The 21,951-nt window shown below is 46.4% G+C and overlaps 1 protein-coding gene across 2 annotated transcripts in view; it reads left to right on the top strand.

Moving 5' to 3' along the window:
- The window catches only part of ARHGAP31 (Rho GTPase activating protein 31), a 66,785-nt gene extending 44,834 nt beyond the window's left edge, over window positions 1-21,951 (top strand). Inside the window, exons 6-13 of one of the 2 annotated variants that reach the window (XR_012765654.1) lie at window positions 821-966; window positions 2,753-2,951; window positions 4,717-4,841; window positions 7,353-7,412; window positions 8,086-8,712; window positions 9,018-9,331; window positions 10,225-13,098; window positions 21,887-21,951. Coding sequence is in view for 1 of the 2 variants with exons in the window: in XM_009933243.2 (XP_009931545.2) it covers window positions 821-966; window positions 2,753-2,951; window positions 4,717-4,841; window positions 7,353-7,412; window positions 8,086-8,712; window positions 9,018-9,331; window positions 10,225-12,693 (3,940 nt within the window). In the remaining variant the exon portion in view is untranslated. Of the gene's footprint in view, window positions 1-820; window positions 967-2,752; window positions 2,952-4,716; window positions 4,842-7,352; window positions 7,413-8,085; window positions 8,713-9,017; window positions 9,332-10,224; window positions 18,608-21,886 lie in introns of those variants that run through there. The other variant, XM_009933243.2, reaches the window with a different exon arrangement.

Below are 21,951 nucleotides of genomic sequence, written 5' to 3'. Positions count from 1 at the left end.
CAGAAAGTGGACCTTTACTACTGAGACATTTTCATTCTAGCATCTATCCTTGTCAAAAAAACTGAAGTCTGTTTCCTTTTGCAATCTTTCGTAAGTGCGAGTCCCAGGGAGAATAAGAAAGGAGCAAGCAATGCAACTGCAGTCTCCTTACAGGGTTATCCTCTTGGCAATGCCCCAAACTATTATCTAACACACCAGTCATTAGCTTTACAAAGGATCCGTTGCCCAGAGATAATTTCTTCAGCAACACTTTGGCATGTCAAGATAAGAAATGCTTCTTTGCTGAAAGCAAGAGTGAGAATGTGGGAGTGCCGAGGAGGGGGGGGGGGTAGAGGAGAGACTACCAGGGCACACGACAAAGCATTGGAAAAATTGATGTGGGGAAGACCTGAGCAGGGTTCTAAGGGATTTCATTGAGACATTATTGAAGCATTGAGTAGGGATATCAAAGCAGTGTTTGAAAGCTTCTGCATTGTCTTTCAGGCCCACCTTCGAAATATCTAAAAGGGGAGCACAGAGGAAGAAGTGTAGAGTCTGAGAGTCACAATTTTATCTACTGCTGAAGAATGCAAAAGTGAAGTAGGGAAAATAACATAGGCAGGAAAGAAAGCAGCAGATGTGACAGAGAAAACAAGGAAAATATTTTTCAAATGAGTTAAAAGGCAGAAAGGATGAGGGGCTGTGAGGGAAGGAGAGCAAGAGGTGCAGCAAGAGAGGAAAACCTCCCTCTTCCAAGTCTTGCAGGAAGAAAGCTGATCTCTCCTTCCCAGAGGCTGTGTGCGGCAATGCTGGCTACTAGTATATCTCTTTCCTGGTACAGGTCAAAGGAGATTGAGGCGGTGGGCTGCAATGGGGATGCAGCTTTCCTGGAGGTTCGAGTGCAGCAGCTGGTGATCGAGTTCATCCTGAATCACGTGGATCAGATCTTCAACAACAACAGAAAACCCAGCTGTGCAGAGAACATTGGTAATGACCTCCCTGAACCACTCTAGGTGTCACTTGCCATGTAGTCCAGGTTTAACTGTGTCCCCTTCCACTAATATTTCAAGCACTTGACCCTTATCATGCTCACAGACTCCCCCAAACACACCTTTAGCCCAACCCCTCATTACTCTTGTCATCTTCATCCCCACCTCCAACATTTTCCTTTTGAATACTAGCCTCCTTCAGTGCTCCCAGATTGCCCTATGGCTCAGCTTTTGCATGATCTCACTTGGCTTAACTCTCTCCAAGAAAGGAAGACCACTGATTGCTTCTCAGTCCTGGCCTAAGCTTTCTCTCTAAGCCCATCAGCCGCAGTCTCAATTCTTCTCTCAGGCTCCCCCAGTTATAATTACTCATACCGATGATACCTGCCCTGCAGCCAACATATCCACCCAAGTCAGAGGCCACACTCCCAAGATAAAACTTAAGCTTGTGTTCTAAAAGCTTATGGTTTTTACTTGGGGATGTTTTATAAAAAGATTTTTTTTTCTTGGGACAGGAACAGTCATGGGAGATGCTGATTTTTGCTATTTAGTGACAGGTTTGTTGTCAAAATGCTTTTCAGCCTGGGAAGTGAGAGGACTTGGATCCACAGTGAGCTCAAGTAATTTCAGAAATAAACATTGTTCTGTTTTACGCACTGGGAAGACTTATAATACCTGCAGAAGTGAGGGAGTAAACTTTCTGCCTTTCCAGCCCTCTGTCAGTTTGTCACACCCACCTTTCGCTCAACATATGGCATTCTCTGCTAGCCTGTCCTTGAAGCCCGCAGTTTTAGTGCAGTGCCCTGCTTGACCTGTAGCATCCCTGCTCTGCTGGTTCGGGTGCCATTCCTACGTCCTTGTTGATGCCCTGGCATAAGGCAGAAGACAGAATAAGAAGCTGCTTATGTACCACCCTTAAGCATTGCAGCAAAGTGCTGACTAGTAAATTCCAAGGATTCTGGTTGTACTGCAGGTCACTGGTGCAAATCTGACCCGAGTTTTGTAAGTGCTGAACACTGCTGGCCTTTAACAGCTGTGTGGAGTTGGGAGAGGAACATGCTGATGGCCCCGGTTTATTTCTTGGTGGGAAACTGCCCTTTCACCCAGCATCTCTGCACAGGCAGGAGCTTGCACCCTGCTTCAGCAGAAGGGCTAAGTACCTAATGGACTAGAGAGATTGCACTTCCTTCATGCACTTCGAGGAGGTCTGTTTAGGACAGGGCTGTTGGTGGGGTGGCATATGGGAAGTTGGCTTTGCCACTTCCCATGTAAACAGGCACCTTCAGTTTCCAGGGCTGTCGGTCACACTCCTTTCCATGGCCCTGAAATGCATTAGGAACGTAAAGGAATGCTGTTCTTTAGAACAGCCTCCCTTCCTTAAACAAGACAAGGAGAAAGATGTGGAAGTGAGAGACCAGGTTTGGACTGGGGACTGAACTGCTCCAAATTTTGGGGAGGGAGAGAAGGAAGACGGGAGGAGAAAGGGGAATGTGTGGATCTTGGTGGTTTTCAGAGATGCCTCTTTCACACCGAAGCATCTACAGCAGAGGCAGTAAGTCTGTGCAACACAGCCTTTGGCTGGAGAGCGTGGCCCCTGTTGGGAATGCACTTAGATGGATAAGGTTGCTGGGGAGATGGAAGACTTATCTGACAAAAAGCCTTTCTCCCTGCACGTGCTGCTCCTTTACCCCCTCCACAGGAGGTGTTCCAGTCAAACAAAGACATGAAGGTCTTGCTCTCGTCTCTCCTCACACTAGGTTGGAATGTATTTTCTTGCTTTTCAGAGAGTGCATCGGTTGTGAAAAGTCTGACCCTCCCCTCGGCCTCCCTGCCAATGAAACTGGTGAGCCTGGAAGAAGCACAGGCACGGAGTCTATCTGCCTCCCACCCTGCTCGAAAGGAGAGAAGAGAGAACAGCTTGCCTGAAATCGTCCCTGTAACTGGGTCCCTCTTCCACACAGTTGTTGACCTCCCTGACAGCAAGTAAGTGCCAAGAGGAGTGTAAAGTACAAAAAAAAAGTGCAGGTTGCCCAGCGTGATCAGAAATGAGACTTTTGTTAGTATGATACCCCACACCTGCACGCATGAATCTACAGCCACCACTGAGAAAAAATTGTATGCCCCTCTCAAAAGAGGCACAGCTTCTCCTGAGAAGCATTGCAGTTGCTGGTTTCATAGCTCCACTACTCCTCATCCCTCCATGGGGGTAGAAACATGCAGACCTCCTGCAGGAGGAATTAATTGTCTTTGCATCCTTTCGTCAGCTCAGGAGTTGGCTAAACATGGTCTGAATGTGGAGCAGTTCCAGACACAGCTCTCCTACGAGTTCCACCTGTTGGCGGCTGGTCCAGGGCACGCCTGGTGGCATTGACCTGCTCAGTGTCACCGTTCTCCAGGTTCCTCTGCACTCACAGCCAAGCAGCAAGGCAAATTTTCGCTCCCAGTATGAAGAGATATTTACATAGTGGCACCTACACCACCTATGCCTATGCCAGGAGAAGAGTCCAATTTCAGCTGAGGTTGCTGCAGTTGTTGGCGCTGCTGCCCAGCATAAATATTTATCTACTGGTCTATCTATCTGTTAATATACGGCCACTCTGCTGCCTCATTCTAAGAGATTATAGCCTCTGCAGCAGGAGGCTCATTAATCTACTGACCCATAAAGCACCCGAGCAAAGATATTTATTTGCACCTGATATATTGAAGAAAAAAGGAGCTGTCTAACAGAATACTGGCAAGAAGATAACCAGCTGAAGACAAAAGGATACCTTTTGCTTTCTCACTTGAAGAGAACAGTCCTATCCCAAAGATACTAATCCTCTTTGTAGGACTGATTTGTGCTCTTCTAAGTACTGATCATAAAGAAAAGCAGAACTATGGGAGTCAAAAGCCCCTGATGGAAATCAAGAGAGGGAGATATGAAGGTTCTTGCTCTGGAATAGGTGAGATTGAAAGAGCAGACAGAACAGGTATGTGAAGGAACTGAAACAGAACTTCATGCAGTAATATGCATAGAATAAAACTGGCTTCAGGAGTAGCAACGTCTTTCTGTTTAAAGCTGGAATTCCCAAAGAGACATGGGGAACTGGTGTCGCACTTCTGCTGACAGTTACGAGAGATTAATTTAATTCCCTTAAGCCTTTTTCTTTGTGGTTAGTACATGATACTTGCATAGGATCATATAACACCTATGGTTAAATTAATGTTGGGCTGAGAAGCATTAACAGCTAGTTTGTATTAAGGGATCCTTTTATTTTCGCATTCATAACAACTGTAGAACACGTGGACTTTAAAGGACAGCTTTGTGCACTGAGCAATAGTACCAGTTCCATCAGTTCTCTGGAATTTATCTTGCATTCTGTCATTAAAACTTCTTAAAAAGGCAATTTTTCTTTACTGTATTGCAAGATAGTTCTAGCATCGTAAACCTCTCCTTTCTGGGGACAAGCATGTTTGATCACTCAGTCAACCACAGTCACTGTAGCATGATGCCAGAGCCAGCTCTCTGAGAAATTGGCTTAGGTGCCTTCTCATTTATGGCACAGTTAAATCAGCAATACAGAAAAATCGTTTACAGAAAAGCAAGAGATGGTTGTGTAGCTGTGCCATACATGCCTTAGAATTGAAAGAGGTGTGAGAAGAAAAGAGGGACAGTGTTGAGGGGAGAGAGCTCAGAGGCTTTTGTGGAATATTAAAAAGACAAAAGTCTCTAGGGTTTGGTAACCTCCTGAGCCCTTTTTTCTTCCAGGAGAAAATTATCTACCAAGTCCAAGAAATGGAAGTCGATATTTAACCTGGGCCGTTCTGGCTCAGAATCGAAGTCTAAACTGAGTCGAAATGGGAGTGTCTTCGTAAGGGCACAGAAGCTCTCTGGTAAGAACACACTTTTCAGTGAAGTATTTCTCCTGTGATATTGACAGCATGGGGCAACCTGTATCCAGATGGCACTATTACCATTAGGCTTGAGATAGTCTAATGGGGCCATGTTTGTTGCCTGGATTCGTGGACATCCCATTTTCACGTGGTGGTGAGAAGCACCCTTTCAGTAGGATATGCCAGACAGCTACAGTAAAGATTCCATTTTGGTACTTGATAAACAGGCTCTTGTTGTCCACCTGTCAATCCTGGGGACGAGGAAGTGCCATGTGCATTTGGATTAGTCTACTCTTCCAGCCCAACCAGCCTCTGGCTCCTAATATTCCTTATATGGCACTAGGCAAATGGCTATCCTTCCAGGCTGTCCTTCCATTAAAGGGCATTAAAGAACCAATTGTGTTCAGTGTCTGTGAAAGTCAAGGTGCCAGGAGTTCTGATGACTCCTGGCTCTCAGCACTTCGAGGGAAGCTATTACTTTTGCAGGATTTACAAGAGAGAAGTTGCCTTTTCTCCTGGCTGTAATTCCAAGTTCTAGTCCCTCCTGAGCTGCAATCTCTTAAAGACTCTGCTTCCTAGAAAAGCACATGGCAATGCCAATTCTCAGTGTTCAGAAAAGATGACTCAAGTTCTAAAAATCATGAAGTTGATTTAAAAGTAATTACAATTTTTAAAAGAAAGCACACCCTTTTTTACCTGAGTTCATAAAGGAGTGTTTTGGGTTTGTATGTGCTAGATTTTATCCGCATCTCCAAGTCAAGAAAGCTACTTTTTATAAAGAATCATAGAATCATAGAATGGTTTGGGTTGGAAGGGACCTTATAGATCATCTAGTTCCAACACCACTGCCACGGGCAGAGACATCTTCCACTACACCAGGTTGTGCAAAGATGAAGGTGGGATATTTTTTTAAGGTAATATCACAACTCCAGGAGCTGGTGTTTGGAGAAGCACTACCAAACATTGCAAGACTTCAAATAAAATAATTAATGTTGGCAACATTACCTACAACCACATGTAAGAGGTGCTGTATTTGGATCAGAAGTTGAGTGTGAAGCTAAATCCTGGATCCAGCTCTTTTTGGACCCCTGCCTTCCCCCATGTATTGCATGTACAGATGGCCCTCCATAGGGTGCCCATGAAAGACCTCAAAATAGCTCTCCATTCTATTTTGATCACGAGATTACCTTTGCACTTTGATAAGGAATGCTCTGTCCCAAAATAGTGCTAACCCAAGGATGCCCAGGAATGACTGGAGCCCAGTGATCGTGGAGGCTGAGTTCTTGTTCCAAGCACAGTACTGAGTGATAGGAGACTGTGCAGTTTCACCAGCAGGACACAAAAATGCACAACAGCATGCCAAGATTTAGGCACAGAAGTAGCGTTTTTGAGCAGCAGTGCTTTAGTGCTGCCATGTTGTATTTTTGTGTGCTCTCTGCCTACAGTCTAATGTGAGGAAACAGATGAACTTGCTATTGAAACTCACCACATGATTTAACACGGTTTGTGTCCATGCACACACGTCTGCGAGTCACATAAAACACAAGCTCCACAGCTTGAATTCTTTTCCTCTAGGAAAGCAGAGTCAGTGCTTAAGATACCATACCATATGAGTGTAAAAGGTAGCCAGGAGTCCAGATAAATGCAAGAAGTAGCTGGAGTTTCTCCTATGATCATGTGAAAGTCAGTCGCAGAAGCCTTAATTATATAAACAAATGTAGTCCAACAAGCCTGCTCACTTTCTGTCTTACCTACTTTGTGCAACATTGTAAACAGCAAACTTTGCTCCCAGACATTTTCCAGAGCTTCATGGACCCTTTTCGGGCTGCCAGAGGCTAACTTGTCTTTCTTGCCAGCTACGTTTTCCCCCATCTCCCCTCCTCAGATAAGTAACAGCTACATGCTTCCAAAACTTCTCAGAAACAGACCTATGGAGGATCTGGTGACAAATGGCAGCCTGTTTCTGGACACGTAAGTCCAGTGAGGATGACCAGGAGAACAGGTTGCTTACAGCTATCATAAATTTCCCAGAGTGCTTGCTGGAGGCAGGGTATGCTCACGCCAGCAAAAGAGCCTGAGAATGCAATGTAAAAATAACCTAACATTTGCTATGAGGAATGAGAGGTGAGAAGACATTTATGTTAGTTTAGTTAAAAAGCACCCACAGCCAACAGCCTGACTTGATTGGGGAGGGCAATGGCACAGAACAGCTTTGGGGATGCTTAACTGGCTCTCAGTGGAGATGGTGTTGACTGCCTGGGTTAAGTATAGCTCTCCACATGTCCGGCAGGTGCAAAGCTGTTGTTAGCGCTAGCAGATCCCCAGCTGCGTGGACAAGTGTTGTGGGTAATAAGCCATGTGCTGTGGATACAGAGAGGGAATGCTTGGAAATGGAAAATAACTTTGATGTCTGCCTGGCATGCCCGTCTATATGTAGCCTTTGGTCTTTATGGGCTGAAACTTGCAAAGCTGCAGAATCTGAGGCCTGTTTCCAAAACTAATTTTCCACAGAAAAAGCAACTATTCGGCCTGCGAAGAGCATGGACTCGCTGTGTTCCCTGCCAGTGGAAGGTGAGACATCGATAGCCTATACCATAAGGGTGAAGGATTGCACCTCTGCATTCTCAGCTTTGCCCTGTGCCTGCTTGCATGCAGTGGTCTGTTTCTTTGCCTGTCTCACCCCGTTGTGTATCTTTGCATGCTTATGCCGTGGCTCCTGACTTGTGCCCTCATCTTTGTGTGCATGCATTTTTCACCCTTTTCTGTGTCTTTTATGTTAGCGCATGCACCTGGGAGTTACCGCTGTGCCTAGCTGCATCTTTATTAGCAGTCGGATTGCTTCAATTTCACTCTTGGTTATTCTGGGCACAAAATTCACATTTATGAGGAAAAGTACAAAGCAGTGAAAAGTGCCTGCAATAAACCAATAAAGCCCAGAGCTGTGATCTTTGTGGGCAATGCACACTGGTCCTAGACTTCCAGAGTGTGATCGAGGAGGGCCTCTAATGAAAGTCCTACGTCATTTCCACTGGAGGGCATCCTATCCAGCCCTGCCTGCTCAGTTTGAAGGAGGCCCCAGGGCTTGAGCCTGGAAGGTGTTCAGTGTCTGCTGTCCCCATCCCTCTGGAGAAATGTGGGTGTTTGCCGGGGCAGGACCCATCCCCAGAGGAGGGCTCCTCACAGAGGAAGGTTGCTTGCAAGTGTTTCACTTCCTACTGACTCCCTCGTATCTTCTCTCCTCTAGGGGAGGATGAGAAGAGCAGATTCAAACGGGCAGTGACTACTGGAGGGTTTTTTGTCCCGGTGATGAAGATACGGACAGGAGGCACAGGCAGCTCATATGACCTCAGTAAGGAGAATGAGTGGGAGCGGGAAGGAACGGCCATGGGGCCCAAAGGATGCTCAGAGCTGAGTGGGGAGAAAGGTACTCCCCGGACACCGCAGGCAAAGTCACCCCCTGAGCAGCTGAAGGTCTTCCGGGCATCAGAGGATGCCGAAAACGAGCAGACTTCCTCCAAAGGGGGCCGCATGTTCTACACCTCTGAAACAGCCACCAAGTCAGGCTTTCCAAGCAGCCTCTTTCCCTTGGAGGCCTCTCCTCGTCACCAGAGGAAAGCCCTGAACATCTCAGAGCCCTTCGCAGTCTCTGTCCCCCTCCGTGTTTCCGCAGTCATCAGCACCAATAGCACTCCATGCCGTGTGCCCACCAAGGAGAAGCTGTCCCTCTCCAGCCTAGATGAGCTGTCCTCCCTGGTGGCCGAGAGCATAAGCCCCTCTGCCCTGGAAGTGGGGACCCACACGAGGACAGAGCAGGCGCTGGAGCGGAAGGAGAAACAGCCGGGGCCCACCCTGCCAGCGGCAGCGTCTGGAGGTAAAAGTGTGTCTATAAGGAGGGAGATGTGGAGCCTCTGTTGGGCTGCTGGAGGTGCCCCGCAGCTCGGTGGCATGAGAGACCAAGCTGTAGCAGGGTGGGTGTTGACCATAGCAGATCAGGTTGGTGCTTGTTGCAGTAATGAGACTGGGGAGGTGGGTGGCCTCCCAGCAGTGTCTTGTTGTACCTGGAGGGAGCTCTTCAGCTTTGTTAGTTGGCTTTGGGTTGAAACCCCACCGCTTTGTCTCAGGGCACATGTTTTCAGTCACAAGTGGTTACATCATTCATTTATGTTTCTGATCCAGGCTCTCACCCTGAGGAACTAGTGGCAGCTGGGAAACCCAAGTCCTTAGAAACTCCACAGCCAGCAGCAGAAAATCAGGACAGGTTATGTGGGCAAAGCAGCTGCACAAGCAGCACTGGCAGCTCCCGGCAGTCTTCAGAGCAGAGTTCCACCTTGGAACAAACACCAGCCTCAGAGGTTTATGCGGAGCCGCTCCCTGCGGACAAGGCAGAGCAAGGACACCTCAAGACAAAGGCTGTCTCCTCAGAAGGCAGCTGTGGTCAGCAGGAGATCAAGACAGCTAAAACAGAAGAAGGTTCACGCTTAAGAGATGTGGTAAGGAAGAAGGCATGAGAAAAAAGATGGGGGACAATGTCATGGTGGTGACTGGGAGGTTCTTTAAAGTTTCATTGTGTGTCTGTAGTTGTGAAAACTCAGTCTATGACCTATGCTAAGCAGGGTCAAGAACTGACAATGTACTGATTTAACTTCTGTCCACATCACCGTGTGGTGATTTATCTTTACACAGCTACCTGCTGTCCCCTTTTGGTCTTCTTTTTCCTGTAACTATATGATTGCTGTCAGTACAATCTGTCTGCTCTGAGACTGTCCAGATGTGAGACTGTCCGGATGTCTGAGCATTTTGACCCACGGTCTCTGAATTCCTCTTCTATTTTTGCTGTCCCATTTGTCCTGGACAGCTTGAACAGTCCTTTTTTCTTCCATTCTCTACACACTATTTTTTTTTAATTAGTATTTTTGCCTCCTCTGTATCTCTAGCAGAGCTTTTTCACCAAGTTTCTTACAGCGATACTCATCTCTGGACAGCTATTTAAAGATCTGTTGGCATAGCTCCTCGAATAGATTATTCATTCCAGTTCGTGTGTGATTTGGGAATGCAGATCCTCTGGCAAGGCCAAGCAAGCCTGAATGGGAAGAGCTGAGAAACGGGCTGAGACACTACAGCTACTCATTCACCTCACTCTTTCAGTATGTCTGTCCTGACCTCATTTTAGCTGCAGCTCGGATCTTCTCCTCCAGAAACCCACTTGTTTATAGACTTATTTCCTTCCTTGAAATGCTAGCAGTATGTGTGTCTATGTTTCTATACCTGTGAGCGTGCTCATCCAGAAGCCTGTCTGTTCTAAGAGGGCTGTTTACGGAAAATGGAGTGGTATTTACTGGTAAGTTCTGAGCTGCCAGGTCATGGCATTTCTTCTGTCTTTCAGACTGAGGAGGACAGTGCGAATGCCCTTCTAGAACCACTGTGGCCAGACATACAGCAGGAACTGAAAATTATTGAACCTGAAGAGGAGCTCTTGCTCTTGCCAGCCGCTGTCTCCAAGACGGGCCTAATTTCTGAATCCTCCTCTTCAGTACAAACAGATAGCTCTTCCCCTGGCCCGGGGCAGAGTGCAACACTGTCTGAGCAGAGATCTGCAAGCAGAACACCACAGATAACAACTCAGGTGCCTTTATGTGGTGTTGTCGTCACGGAACAACAAGATAGCCTCCACGACTGCCAGTCTGATACGGTTGCACAGCAGAGCTGTGCTTCAGCCCTAGCCAAACCGGGTACTCTTCCGACTCACACAACCACTCCAAAGAGCCACCACTCAGCTGTGGACAGCAGGAGTGAAAGTCTCACTCTTCCCTTGGACTGGAAGCTTCATAGTCGATCAGAATTTAATGAGGTTGCCCCAAGTGATGAATTTTCTTGTTCCAAAGGAGCATGTCCAGAGTCAGGGAGAGAAAAAGATAGCACTTGCCAGCTGAAGAGGGAAAATGATGGTCTTGACAGAGTCCGGGCTCAGAGGGAGAAGCCTGAAATAATGACTGCTGATGAAAGGGACACATTCTCCTCCAAGGCGCTGAGTGGAGCTGGAATCCAGGAGCTGAAGGAGGGCAACGCTGTTAGTAGAACCCATGATGCTGGTGACCAGGATGATGAGGATACCTGGACAGATAATGTGCAGAGCTTAGAACTTGTGGAGCCATGGGAGGATCACCAGTGGGTTACAAGCCCACTCCATTCCCCCACCTTTAAGGACGTTCAGGAGAAGATGATACAGGAGTTTCAGCCACAGAGCCAGAGAGCAGAGACAGGTCTTTCTATTAGACCACGATTCAGTCGCAGCCTCTCCCTGGACAGTAAAGACACAGTGATGAGTCTATGGACTATCCCATTCTCTTTCATAGATGGCTCTGACCAGCAGCAACCATGCAGTGACATTCTGACAGTGACTTGTGAGCTTCCCAAAACACAACCCATCTCCCCTTCTAGTCTGGGCAAAGCTAAGCAAGAGGAGAATGGCACAAGTCCTCCAGAAGAACCTTGGAAACCTGAGGAGCTGAAGTACTCCCTCAGCAGGGAGGAAGCATCAGCTGAGAAAGAAGAACCCTCCAGAATCCCTATTTCAGAGCCTGAGGAAAAGAAAGTGGATGTGAGCAAAGAAAACCCTTGGAGCTCAAAGCCTGAGCTGTCTTTACCATACCAAAATAGCCCAGGCAGCTCTTCACAGGTGAAGAGCACAAAGGAGGAGTCATCCATGTCTCAGGACACTGCCCTGGGAGGAGAGGCTGTTACCAAAGCATTGTGCTCTACCACTGAATTACAGCTGAGTAATAAAGGTGAAGAAACACCTCGTAAAGTGAAGACTAGGCCATCATCACTCAACTTGGATTCGCTCCTTCCAGCCCCAGATTTCTTCACGTTTGAGAGCCTGTCCATGCCCTCTGCCCCTGGGAACCTCTTGTGTGGGCAGAAGGAAGTAAAAAGCAGTGATTCTGTCCCATCCCTGCCAACTGCCTGCCCTGCTGCCAGTAAAGGAGTTCCCTGGGGGTCTCATTTTAATGCCCATTTGGATCTAGACTTGGATTACCTGGCAGTGGCCCATGCCACCACTGGCCGTCGTAACTCTGCTCCTGTCAGCGTGTCAGCGGTCAGGACCTCCTTCATGATTAAGATGTGCCAGGCTAGAGCAGTTCCTGTGATACCACCCAAGATTCAGTACACTCAGATCCCCCAGCCCCTGCAAGCTCAGAATGCTGCTCTGCCGGCCGAGAAGAAGGAAGCAGAAGCCAAGCAGGCCATCAGACAGACTCAGCGGGTGGCGTGGAGCCACCTGGAGGGCCCCCAGAGCCCACTGACAGAGAAGAAAGCCAAAGCAGAGAAAGAAAACAGTGACCCAGCTCAAAAGGACTCAGCTTGTCCTTGGCACAGCAGCCTTGGCTCTCCACTGGAGCCATCTCAGTCCAGTCATCACACTGCTCTGGATGCCCCTGTTCTGCGCCGAAAGCGCACCTCTGAGGGGGAGACAGTTGGAGATAACCCACAGTCCTCAAAGATGGAGAGGCCATCAGGGTTCTCCAAGCCTTCCTACAGATCTAGGCCCGGGAGGCCCCAGAGTCTGATTCTGTTCAGTCCCCCTTTCCCCATTATGGACCATCCCTCCTCTTCAGCAGACTCCAGGGTGTTGTTATCACCCATAAGGAGCCCCACTCAGACCACCTCTTCCAGCCCCATTTGTGGTGATCTGTCTGAGACTTCGCAGGCGACGCCTGAGGGGGTGATGTTGCGGAACAAAATGACCATCCCCAAGAATGGCCAGAGACTGGAGACCTCTACTAGCTGCTTTTACCAGCCCCAGAGGCGCTCTGTGATTCTGGATGGACGAAGTGGGAGGCAGATTGAATAGCAACTGCTTCTCTTATTCCTTTTCCATGGTGAATGGGATGGCAGTGTCCAAGACCAACTCTTGCCATTTTGCTGTTGTTATAACTATTTTGTGCAAGAAGGACCCAAATTCTTTACGGCTTCTTGCAAAGCGTTTTGCTGTGGAGGGTCATAGACTTTTAGTCTTGCTTTTCCTTCCCTTGTTCACCCCTATCTAGTCCCTCACTGTCTGCTTTTTTTTGTAAGCCAGTCCCAGGGAACTTGCATTTCCGCATACTTATTGTCTAACAAACCCTGTGAAAGTCTCATCCTCCCTTTGGAAAAAAGGAAAAATAAATCTCGGTATAATTAGAAAATAGGGCTGGGAGGAAACACTGCTCCAAAGCACTGCAGCCCAGGGTGCAGGGGCACAACATCTCCTGAGGAGGTAAGTCTAGAGGTTTGGGACTTCCTTCCGTCCTTTCCCAGCCACCAGTGAAGGACCATGCCTATCCATCTCTGTTGTCTGATTTAGAGACTGTAAATAAATAGTGCAAGGAGGCTGGGGATAGCTGAAGAGGAAGGTGTAGCTGGCATGAGCAAGTCATACAAAGCATGAGACACCCAAGGATGTTCCAGTGACAAACATACAACCTGAAGGTGCTGCGTCCAGCTCTGTCCTTGCATCAAAGATGTGCTCTTTCCAGCATGTGCAAGCACTGAAAGTAGCTGGACAGGAAACATCTAGTTGTTCTTCTAATCTTTCAAGTCCTGCTCATAAGTTTTGTTGTGCTCAGCCACACCTTCCTTGGGCAGACAAGATCTGTGTGGCTCGGGAATGAGTGTGCGGCTGTCTGTCCAGCAGTAGAGACTTCTCAGGCTGGTATGGATGACAGAAAAGATATGGTTGTAACAAAGGCCAGTATCGACTATCTTCATCGTTGCTTAAAGCCAGATGACACCTCTGCAACTATCTCCAGCTGTGCTCCACACTGCCAACAGCAGAGAAAAGCAAGAGGACCTTCTGATCGGCATGTCCTACGGCTATTGCCCTCTTGCATCCTGACTGACATATCTTTGACCCTTGGTCTCTCATTGCCACTGTGTGGCATGTCCCCACGTGCTTCTTCTTCCTTTAAACTTCTTCTCCTTGTGATTTTACACTGTTTTTTTGAAAGCTTGGCTGGTTGCCACCTCCCTGACCCTCAGCACTTTCAGATTGATTAAGAGTATGGTAAAGAGGATGATTTGTGGGACTGCAGAACAGATCATGAACAATATCCTAAGAGGGGGATTTGAAGTGAATTAAACTCTCTCCTGAAGGGCCGTTATTTTTACAGGCAAATACACGTTCACATAAGCAACAGCTGCTGCGGGAATAGAATTAAAGCTTCCTTTATAAAGCCTCCAACTCTGCATTCACCGCAGGCTCATCTGTTGCCTGGTGTGTGACTGTGGGCGATTGCAAAGTCAGGTACAGCCTGTGCTGTCTCTGCAATTTAAGTGTCGCTAGTGACTACGGAGGAGACAAGAACACAGGTGTTGCTGCCAGAACTGAGATTGTCCCTGTAGTGGTGCTTGCAGAGGCCATCACTCATGGAGATGGCTGAGTCTGTAGGCCCTTGGAGGGGTATTATAGGCTATAGTTTAAGCAGTAACTGAGCATCTGGTAGGAGGTGCTATAGCCACCATAATGAATGTCAGTCAGAATTTCCCAGTGGATGTACGTTTAGGGCTTTTTTTCCGAAGTACTGGTATTTTCAAATTGTTAGCAAACTCAGCCCATGAGCTCGTGGTCTGTACTGAATGCACCACTTCATTAGTGTCACTGTGGCTGGAGGGCTTTCTCTGCACTCTTTCATTGCTAAAGGGGAGATATACCAGAGTAATTTTGAGAAGTTCTGGGCCCACAAATGCGAGGAATGTATCTTCAGCAGAATTTTCTCCTGGCATATCTAAAGGGAGTGTGAAAGAAACAAGAGGGTTTTTCCCTGTCACTAGTTAGAATCTTTGATCCTCCCCACTGTACTCATTTGTGCATAACGCCATAGAAGAAGGAACAGGGCAGACAACTAAATCTGTGCTGTCAGTTTTGTTGAGGGAGAATATTAAACCAGACGAGAGCTTGGAGTTCTTGTTCGGGTCCATGTTCTCTCACAGGTGTCAGCCTATGCTTTACCTGGACAAGCCATGGGTGACAGGTCCAGAATATGCAGCTTCATGACAATTGGGTCCTCCTCCTCCCAGACCATAAGATGCCTGTGCAGACTCTCATTAAAACTCGGGGACTGCCAGTCTTCCATGCTCCTCATGGTATTAACAGCTCTGCACTGCTTTTACATGGCATCCAAATGCCTTTTTCACTGCCTCTTGAGAAAGCTTTTAACCACCACGGCTGGGTTAATGGCAAATGACTTGGAAAGGTTCTAAGCAAGGTATTGTGGTAAGGCTTTACAGAAAGTAAAAGTTGAGCAAACGATGTCCAGGTTTTTTTGGCATGAACAAAATAGTTTACTTTGGGCAGGGATTTATATTCTCTCAGTTCCTAGAAGTTTTGACTGCCAAGGCATCTGGAATGGAGCCAGGAAGCTCACAAGGTAATCTATCAAAAGGAAAAGAAAATGTGATGAAACCTTGGCACCTTAAACCCATTCTTTTTTTTTTTTTTTCCCTTCTTGTTCTCATATAAGCTGATCTATGAACAAGAAATGAGGTCTGGCAATTTGCATACAATACACTGTCTCAACTTGTAGCAACGTTCCAGTAAGTAATAGTGCTTTTGGCATAAGCGGTGAAACTCCTACATGAGAAAATTATTAGAAATCTTTACTTGATAGTAAAGATCAGCCTCAACTAAAATCTGTATCCAGATTACAGTTTTTAAGTGTGTTTCAGAATGTGAACTCAGTTCCAGGTCTCAGATTTTAATTAAGCAGAGATTCTGTAATAAGACCTCTATGTACAACTTCATAGCCAGCATTCAGCTGATACAGAAAACTTCCAAGAGCCTAGCCAAGTGGATTTAATGCAGGCACATCACTGTAGCTCTATGGTCACCAGTGGGCTTCTATCAAGAGAGCTGAGATAAAGCCCCAGATCCTGCAGAGCTGGGAGTACTTGCTTAGGTGCAAGATGCACCATTGCACAGGTGTAACCATTCAAAAATCCAGACCCAAACTTCTGCAGAGTTTCTAATGCCTGATGATGGATCCGTGTTGATACTGATAGTTGCAGTCAGCTTCAAGGACCAGGGCTTGATAGTTGCATAGATCCAGAAGACAGAAGCCATCTCCCATTAAGTGGTGCTGACTGTGTGGTTGGAACTTCCTGAGATCCAACTTTACTAAGCCATTTCTATGATCAGTTTCAGGGTCAGACCTGATGTCCTCTTTGCTTCAGAGACCTTAGGTTGTCCTCTGTCACCCTGCAATACCAGATTGAACCTGAGACTGGAAGCTCTTCTGAAGTTCAGGGTTTTGCAGTGGTACATTGTGGGTACCAAACTCCTGTGCTCCAGCACTACCCTGCAACACTAGAAACTTTAAGAAAGAATTTTAGGTTTTTTTGCTTGGTTTTGGGTTTGTTTATTTTTTTCCTGTGAAGCATTATGGAGAGGGATAGAAAAGATTTATGGAAGATGGGTCTGGCCCAGAATTTGAAGTTTTGTGTATGGGAGGGCTAAGTCTTGTTCTTGGCATTATGGAAATGACTTTCCTAAATTGCCTGTCACATCATTTGCAGCTCTGCAAGGATCATTTCAGGGACCCTGCAGTACCTTCGAGTCCCTTGAGACTGTGAAGAATGTAAGGGCCACTACTAAGTTTGCAGATGGCCCCAGTCTCAGTCATGATATGGTATCACCATCACATGTTTCTTGTGGACTTCTACCAATGAGAGACAAGTGACTAAATTTCACTTATTCTTCCCTTGTAGTCAAGGGGGTTTGTGTAGCTTCTGTTAAGTGTAGCTCAGAGTGAAATGGTTGGGCTGGTTAAGATGGGAATCCCTTGAAGCAAAGGAGGGACACAGATAATGTAAGCTCATATAGGAGCTGCCTTATTGGCAAGAGTGTAAACAGAAAGAAGGGTTGTATTTTACCTTATAAACCACATTCCTCTGGGTTGTCCATCCCATGCTATCACTTCAGAAAGACTGAAGCACTTCTTTTTTTCATGTTTAGAGCTTCAGAAGAACTTAGGTCTGCATTAGAGAGCACCCACAAAGCCCTACAACATTTTCCCTCATCCAGAGTCCAAATGGTGCAATCAAAGTCTTTTTTTCCTTTATGAATTCTGAAATGCCTGTAGCAGTGAATATTGTGTTAAATTTATATATATATATAAAAGAACATTATATATAAATATATTAAAAAGGAAATGTAATTAAAATGAAGGAATTGCCTAACTAGAATCCTGCACGTCTGTGAAACTTGGGCTGATGCATGGAACTGTTTTCTGCTGCAACTTTTGCAGCACTGAGGGTGGGAGGTCAACTGGCTTTTTGCCCCCAGAGGAGAAGCTAATTAATTCTGGCTAATCTGTGGTGGGCAGACAGCCTGAATCTGCCTTCCTGAGCCAGATCATGTCCTGGGAGAAGAGGGATGAGATCAGGGGAGACCAGGATGGAAGAATTGATTTACCTTTCCACCACAAGCTTCTCCCCAGTCCTTGAAATGCAAACAATCTACTGGAGCATATATTAGCTTTCAGGTATGCCCAGGTTTTTCAGTTGTCCCTTTTGCTTCTCTCCATGTCTAGAGAAAATTATAAAAAGAGTGGGGGAGAAGCTGTAGCTGATCCAAATTTGGTTTAGCTTTTGCTTGCTCCTCATCAGTGTCAAAGCTTGGTGGTAACTAATTTTGCTCCAGGCAAGGAATGGAAAGCTTGCCACTGAGTGCAACTGGAGGTGGAGCAAGACTTTAACAGCCCTGGAAAGGAAGGATGGCAGGAGGCAAGTGCTTCCTGAGGGCTCCATGCAGCAGCCCTGACCTGAGATCTTGTTCTTGTAGGCACTGGTCCCCTTTGAAATACTGTTTGATGCCAGGTCGAGGGAAGGGCTGGAAATCAGACACTGTGAAAAGGACTGTCCCCATCCCACCGACCCTGGTTTGTGATTATTTCTCCTGCTAGCTCTGATGGATTGTATTTTGTTAAGCTTTGTTCTCTGTGTGGACTTGCCTGCCTTTGTGCCTTATTGCTTTAAAAAAAGAAAGAAAAAAACAGCCACAAAAAAAGATGTTTTGCCAGGTCTCAGCCATGAGATTAAACTGGAGTTTTTATAAAAACAGACCTGTGCCCTAGTGATATTTTGAAACATTTTCTTCTTCCTGAATTTGGTTTATGAATGTGGTGCAAATGCATTTGTCTTCCTCTGACATGAAGTTTGAGCCTTTCTTTCGTTGTGTGAGTGGCCAGGGTATTAAGCTGTGTCTGTCTGGGTTTTGACTGTGCGGATGAAGGTTAGGGCCTGATCACACACATTGCTGACTGGAGGTTGTGAGGGCTGCAGCTGCTCTGCAGGTCTGAAAATGAAGTGAGGGTTTGGAGACATCTGCAGAATTACCATTATCTGAAATTCTTTAAAATATCCAGGGGTAAAATTAATCTTTTTTCTTATAATTTCTATTTCTACCAGGCTGAAGTTTCAGTGATGCACAACCATATCCTCCCATTTAGCACATCTCTTGCAGAATTCTTCCTTGCCGGTGATAATGTAGAGCAATGCAGAATAGAGCACAGAAATAATTTGGGATCCCAGTTCTTGTAGAAGGGAAGCCAAGCTGGAACAAGAGAATTAACTATGTAGCCTCTGGTGCATTATGAATGCACTTCTGTTGGTTTGTAAAGCACAAACAAGAACTTAAAAAAGACACAAATTACATTTCCTGGTTCTCTGGATTTTTGCAATGCCATCATTGATTCTATCTCTGAGGTCTAGCGTGGAAATAAATATTATTAGTATCTGTCCATTATTGTGCCCTGGAAAAAAAAGACAGGGATTGTTGTGGTTGCAGCATTGGTGGGCATACCTGCAGTTCAGCCTGCTCTTTGTTCCCCTTAAAAAGCAGATGAATCATTAGGTTAAACGAAATACTTCTTTTTCCTACTCAGCAGCTGAACTCTGGGCTTGACTCCCTTTCCTACCTCCTTCATGACTTCAGTTTCCCTTTAGGAAAATGCCTGGCTTGTGCTTCCTGCTTACCATGGCAACTGGCACACAAAGTGAGAGAGAAAACCATGTCTGCTGATCTCTGGAATTGTTGTTAGCCTACAACGAGAAACAGTATTTTTGTATTCTTTGTGCCACAGAGTCTAGCAATGGCTTGGCCGCAAGACAAGAGGAGAATCTCAAACTGCCCCTAGCATCCCCATGGTTATGAAAATCAAGCAAAAGACACACCGCAGACCTGGTCAGGCTCCACTCCAGACTGTGCACTAAATCAGGGTGCTTAAACACATGGAAGTGCTTGAACACAGTTTCAGCCAAATCTTTTTGTGTGCTTTCCCATCACTACGAATCTGAAAGTCTGACTCAGGACAAACATCCGTGTAGGTTGTACTGGAAGCACCAGCTATAACATCTTGGATACTTTCAGCTATGCCAAAACCAGAATTAAGCAAGTTCCCAAACTGGCTGTTAACCAGGAAACAATCTAACCCAGCACCAAGAAGCACTTGATACTGGTGTCTCATGCATCTTCCTTGCAACACAGGAGTCTGGCAGCTGTGGAACACGGGACAAGCCCAGCGGATATCCCACTGGATGGAGCTAAGGATCAACTGGCAGTAAAGGGAAGGCAGGCAGTGCAGGGATGGAAATTTAGCCCAGTGGGGGAGACTTTGGCCAAGCTGGCACAAAACATCAACAACAGCAAAAGGAGCTGGGCTTGCTCAGCCTGAAGAAGAGAAGGCTGCGAGGGGACCTAATAAATGCTTACAAATACCTGAAGGGTGGGTGTCAGGAGGATGGGGCCAAACTCTTTTCAGTAGTGCCCAGCGACAGGACAAGGGGCAATGGGCACAAATTGAGGCACAGGAAGTTCCATCTGAAAGTGAGGAAGAACTTCTTCCCTCTGAGGGTGACGGAGCACTGGAACAGGCTGCCCAGGGAGGTTGTGGAGTCTCCTTCTCTGGAGATATTCAAGACCCGCCTGGACAAGGTCCTGTGCAGCCTGCTGTAGGTGACCCTGCTTCGGCAGGAGGGTTGGACTAGATGACCCACAGAGGTCCCTTCCAACCCCTACCATTCTGTGATTCTGTGATTCTGTGATTCTGTGAAAGGATCATGATGGCCAAGATAGAGAAAGACAGTGAGATCTCTGACTTAATTTCCCGTGTGAGCAGGATAAACTTTTCAAAGAACATGTCTCGCCACAAGGGTAAAGGATGAACAGTTTCAGAGCTAAGGATTAGAAATGAATGTGAGCTGCGAAGCTCACACCTGGCCAGGTCCTGATGCCCCCAAAAGTTAGATTATTTGGTTCATTCCATAATAAAAAAGTGTAGCTATTATCTCATGTCTTATTTGCAACTGCAGTGCCAGATGAAATACATTCTGCAAACCTAGAAAATTCATACAAGTTATGTGATGCACTTTGGGTCCAGATACATCTTAAAACTGGACCTGTTTTATGCCATAGCACATCTGCTACAGAGAGCACATCTCTCTCTATCATTTAAATCCCTTATCTGAAAAGACCAGGAAGTATTTTAGTTCAGTGAGAGCAAATGGTTTCAAAGAAAGCTTAGTAGCTGCTTAAGAATGAACCACGAGGAACAGTAACATGGGAACAACCAGAGCTGGAGAAAGGAGAATAACACCCTTGATGGTTATTAAACATGGAAAGGCTCCAGATAAGTAAAACCCAAAAAGGAAAAAAACCCAACCAAAGCCAGCTGTAAGATACAGTTGAACCAGTCTGAAAAATAACAGGTAACTTCTTCTTTCCCTCCTCCTTCATGAGAGTCAGGCAGAAGTTTAGATCTGAAAAAACAGGTGCCCGCAAACTGCTTTACTCACCTTTTTTTGTATTGTGAGATAATTTGGTTTAAATATTGAGGGTCAGACAGTGGAGGCAGAAGAGAGATGTAGGAAGACTACGCTGGCTATCTACAGGGATTATGTGAAACGGCTTGGCTTTACCTTCTCCAGCCTCTGTGCCAGCCACAATACCCTGCTAAAGGTGAGCGTTGCCTTGGGAAAAATAGAAAGGGAAGATTTTCAGTCCTGGATTCACTCATAGTCAGTAGCAGCCCTGGGTAGCCAGAGCAGCTCACGGCTCATCACTTAGCTCTCTTGCAGAGTTATCTCAACTAGTGAACGTGCGAGAACTGCAGATGACCTTGTCCATGCTGGATTTTCACCTTGCGTGCAAGCTAATGCAGTCAGAAACACCCTCACCTTTTTTTCATGTTGAGGATACACCCTTAGTAGTCATCCTCAACTCCACACACAGCAAGATCTCCTAAAGATAGATGCCTGAGATTACAGGAAGAGTTCTTGCAGGAGGTTCCCAGCATACCACACGTTGCAGAGGCTTTCCCCAGTTGCCAAAGAGGGCAGGGCAGCAAAGGGGTGGGAGAAGAAGTGTTCATTTATGAGCTAGTTTTAGGTTGTACTTGGTCTCTGCTTGGCACAAGTCCCTGTTGTAAGGAATGTGAAAAACTAAGATGCCAGGGCAGTGAGCAGGATGGGACATAAATCATCTGAGTCAGAGGACAGCGAATGCCACCAACAGCCTGGTACAGGTTTTCGCGGTCAGGTGGGTAGCCAGATGCGAGCATGGCACATAGTGAGCATTGTATGTTGTATATGAACCGTCAAGGTAAGGAGAAATAGGGAGAGTCTGTGCAAAGAGATCTTATGCAGAATAAGAAGCAGAAGTGAGGGGAAAGGAGGAAGGGGTAGGAAAGGCTGTTGGAAAAATGGGGGCAAGGCACAGAGTACACAAAGGCAGCCCACATTGCCCCATCGCCTAAAGGAACAGAGATCTTCAGTGCTGCCAGCCACAAACATTCAGGAATGTGAAACACATCAGGTTATGTCTGCGTGTGAGCAGCTGGGGGTTTGGGATTCTTGTTGGGCTTGGAGGCCACGCTGCTCCATCAGGTATGAACAGAGGGTGTTTCTCAGCAACACTCTGATTTCTTATAGCTGGGAATATTACAATAAATTAATAATCTAAAAATACTTTTGGTAAATCTGTCTGAGAATTGAAACATGCTTTTTTTTGCCAGGAGAGGACTGTGAATATTCACACCTACAGAGAAGAAATACACAGAGAAAATCTGCAAACAAGCCA

This window comes from Opisthocomus hoazin, chromosome 1 (genome assembly GCF_030867145.1).
Source record: "Opisthocomus hoazin isolate bOpiHoa1 chromosome 1, bOpiHoa1.hap1, whole genome shotgun sequence".
Lineage (NCBI taxonomy): Eukaryota > Metazoa > Chordata > Aves > Opisthocomiformes > Opisthocomidae > Opisthocomus > Opisthocomus hoazin.
This window is presented reverse-complemented; position numbering and strand designations above follow the sequence as displayed.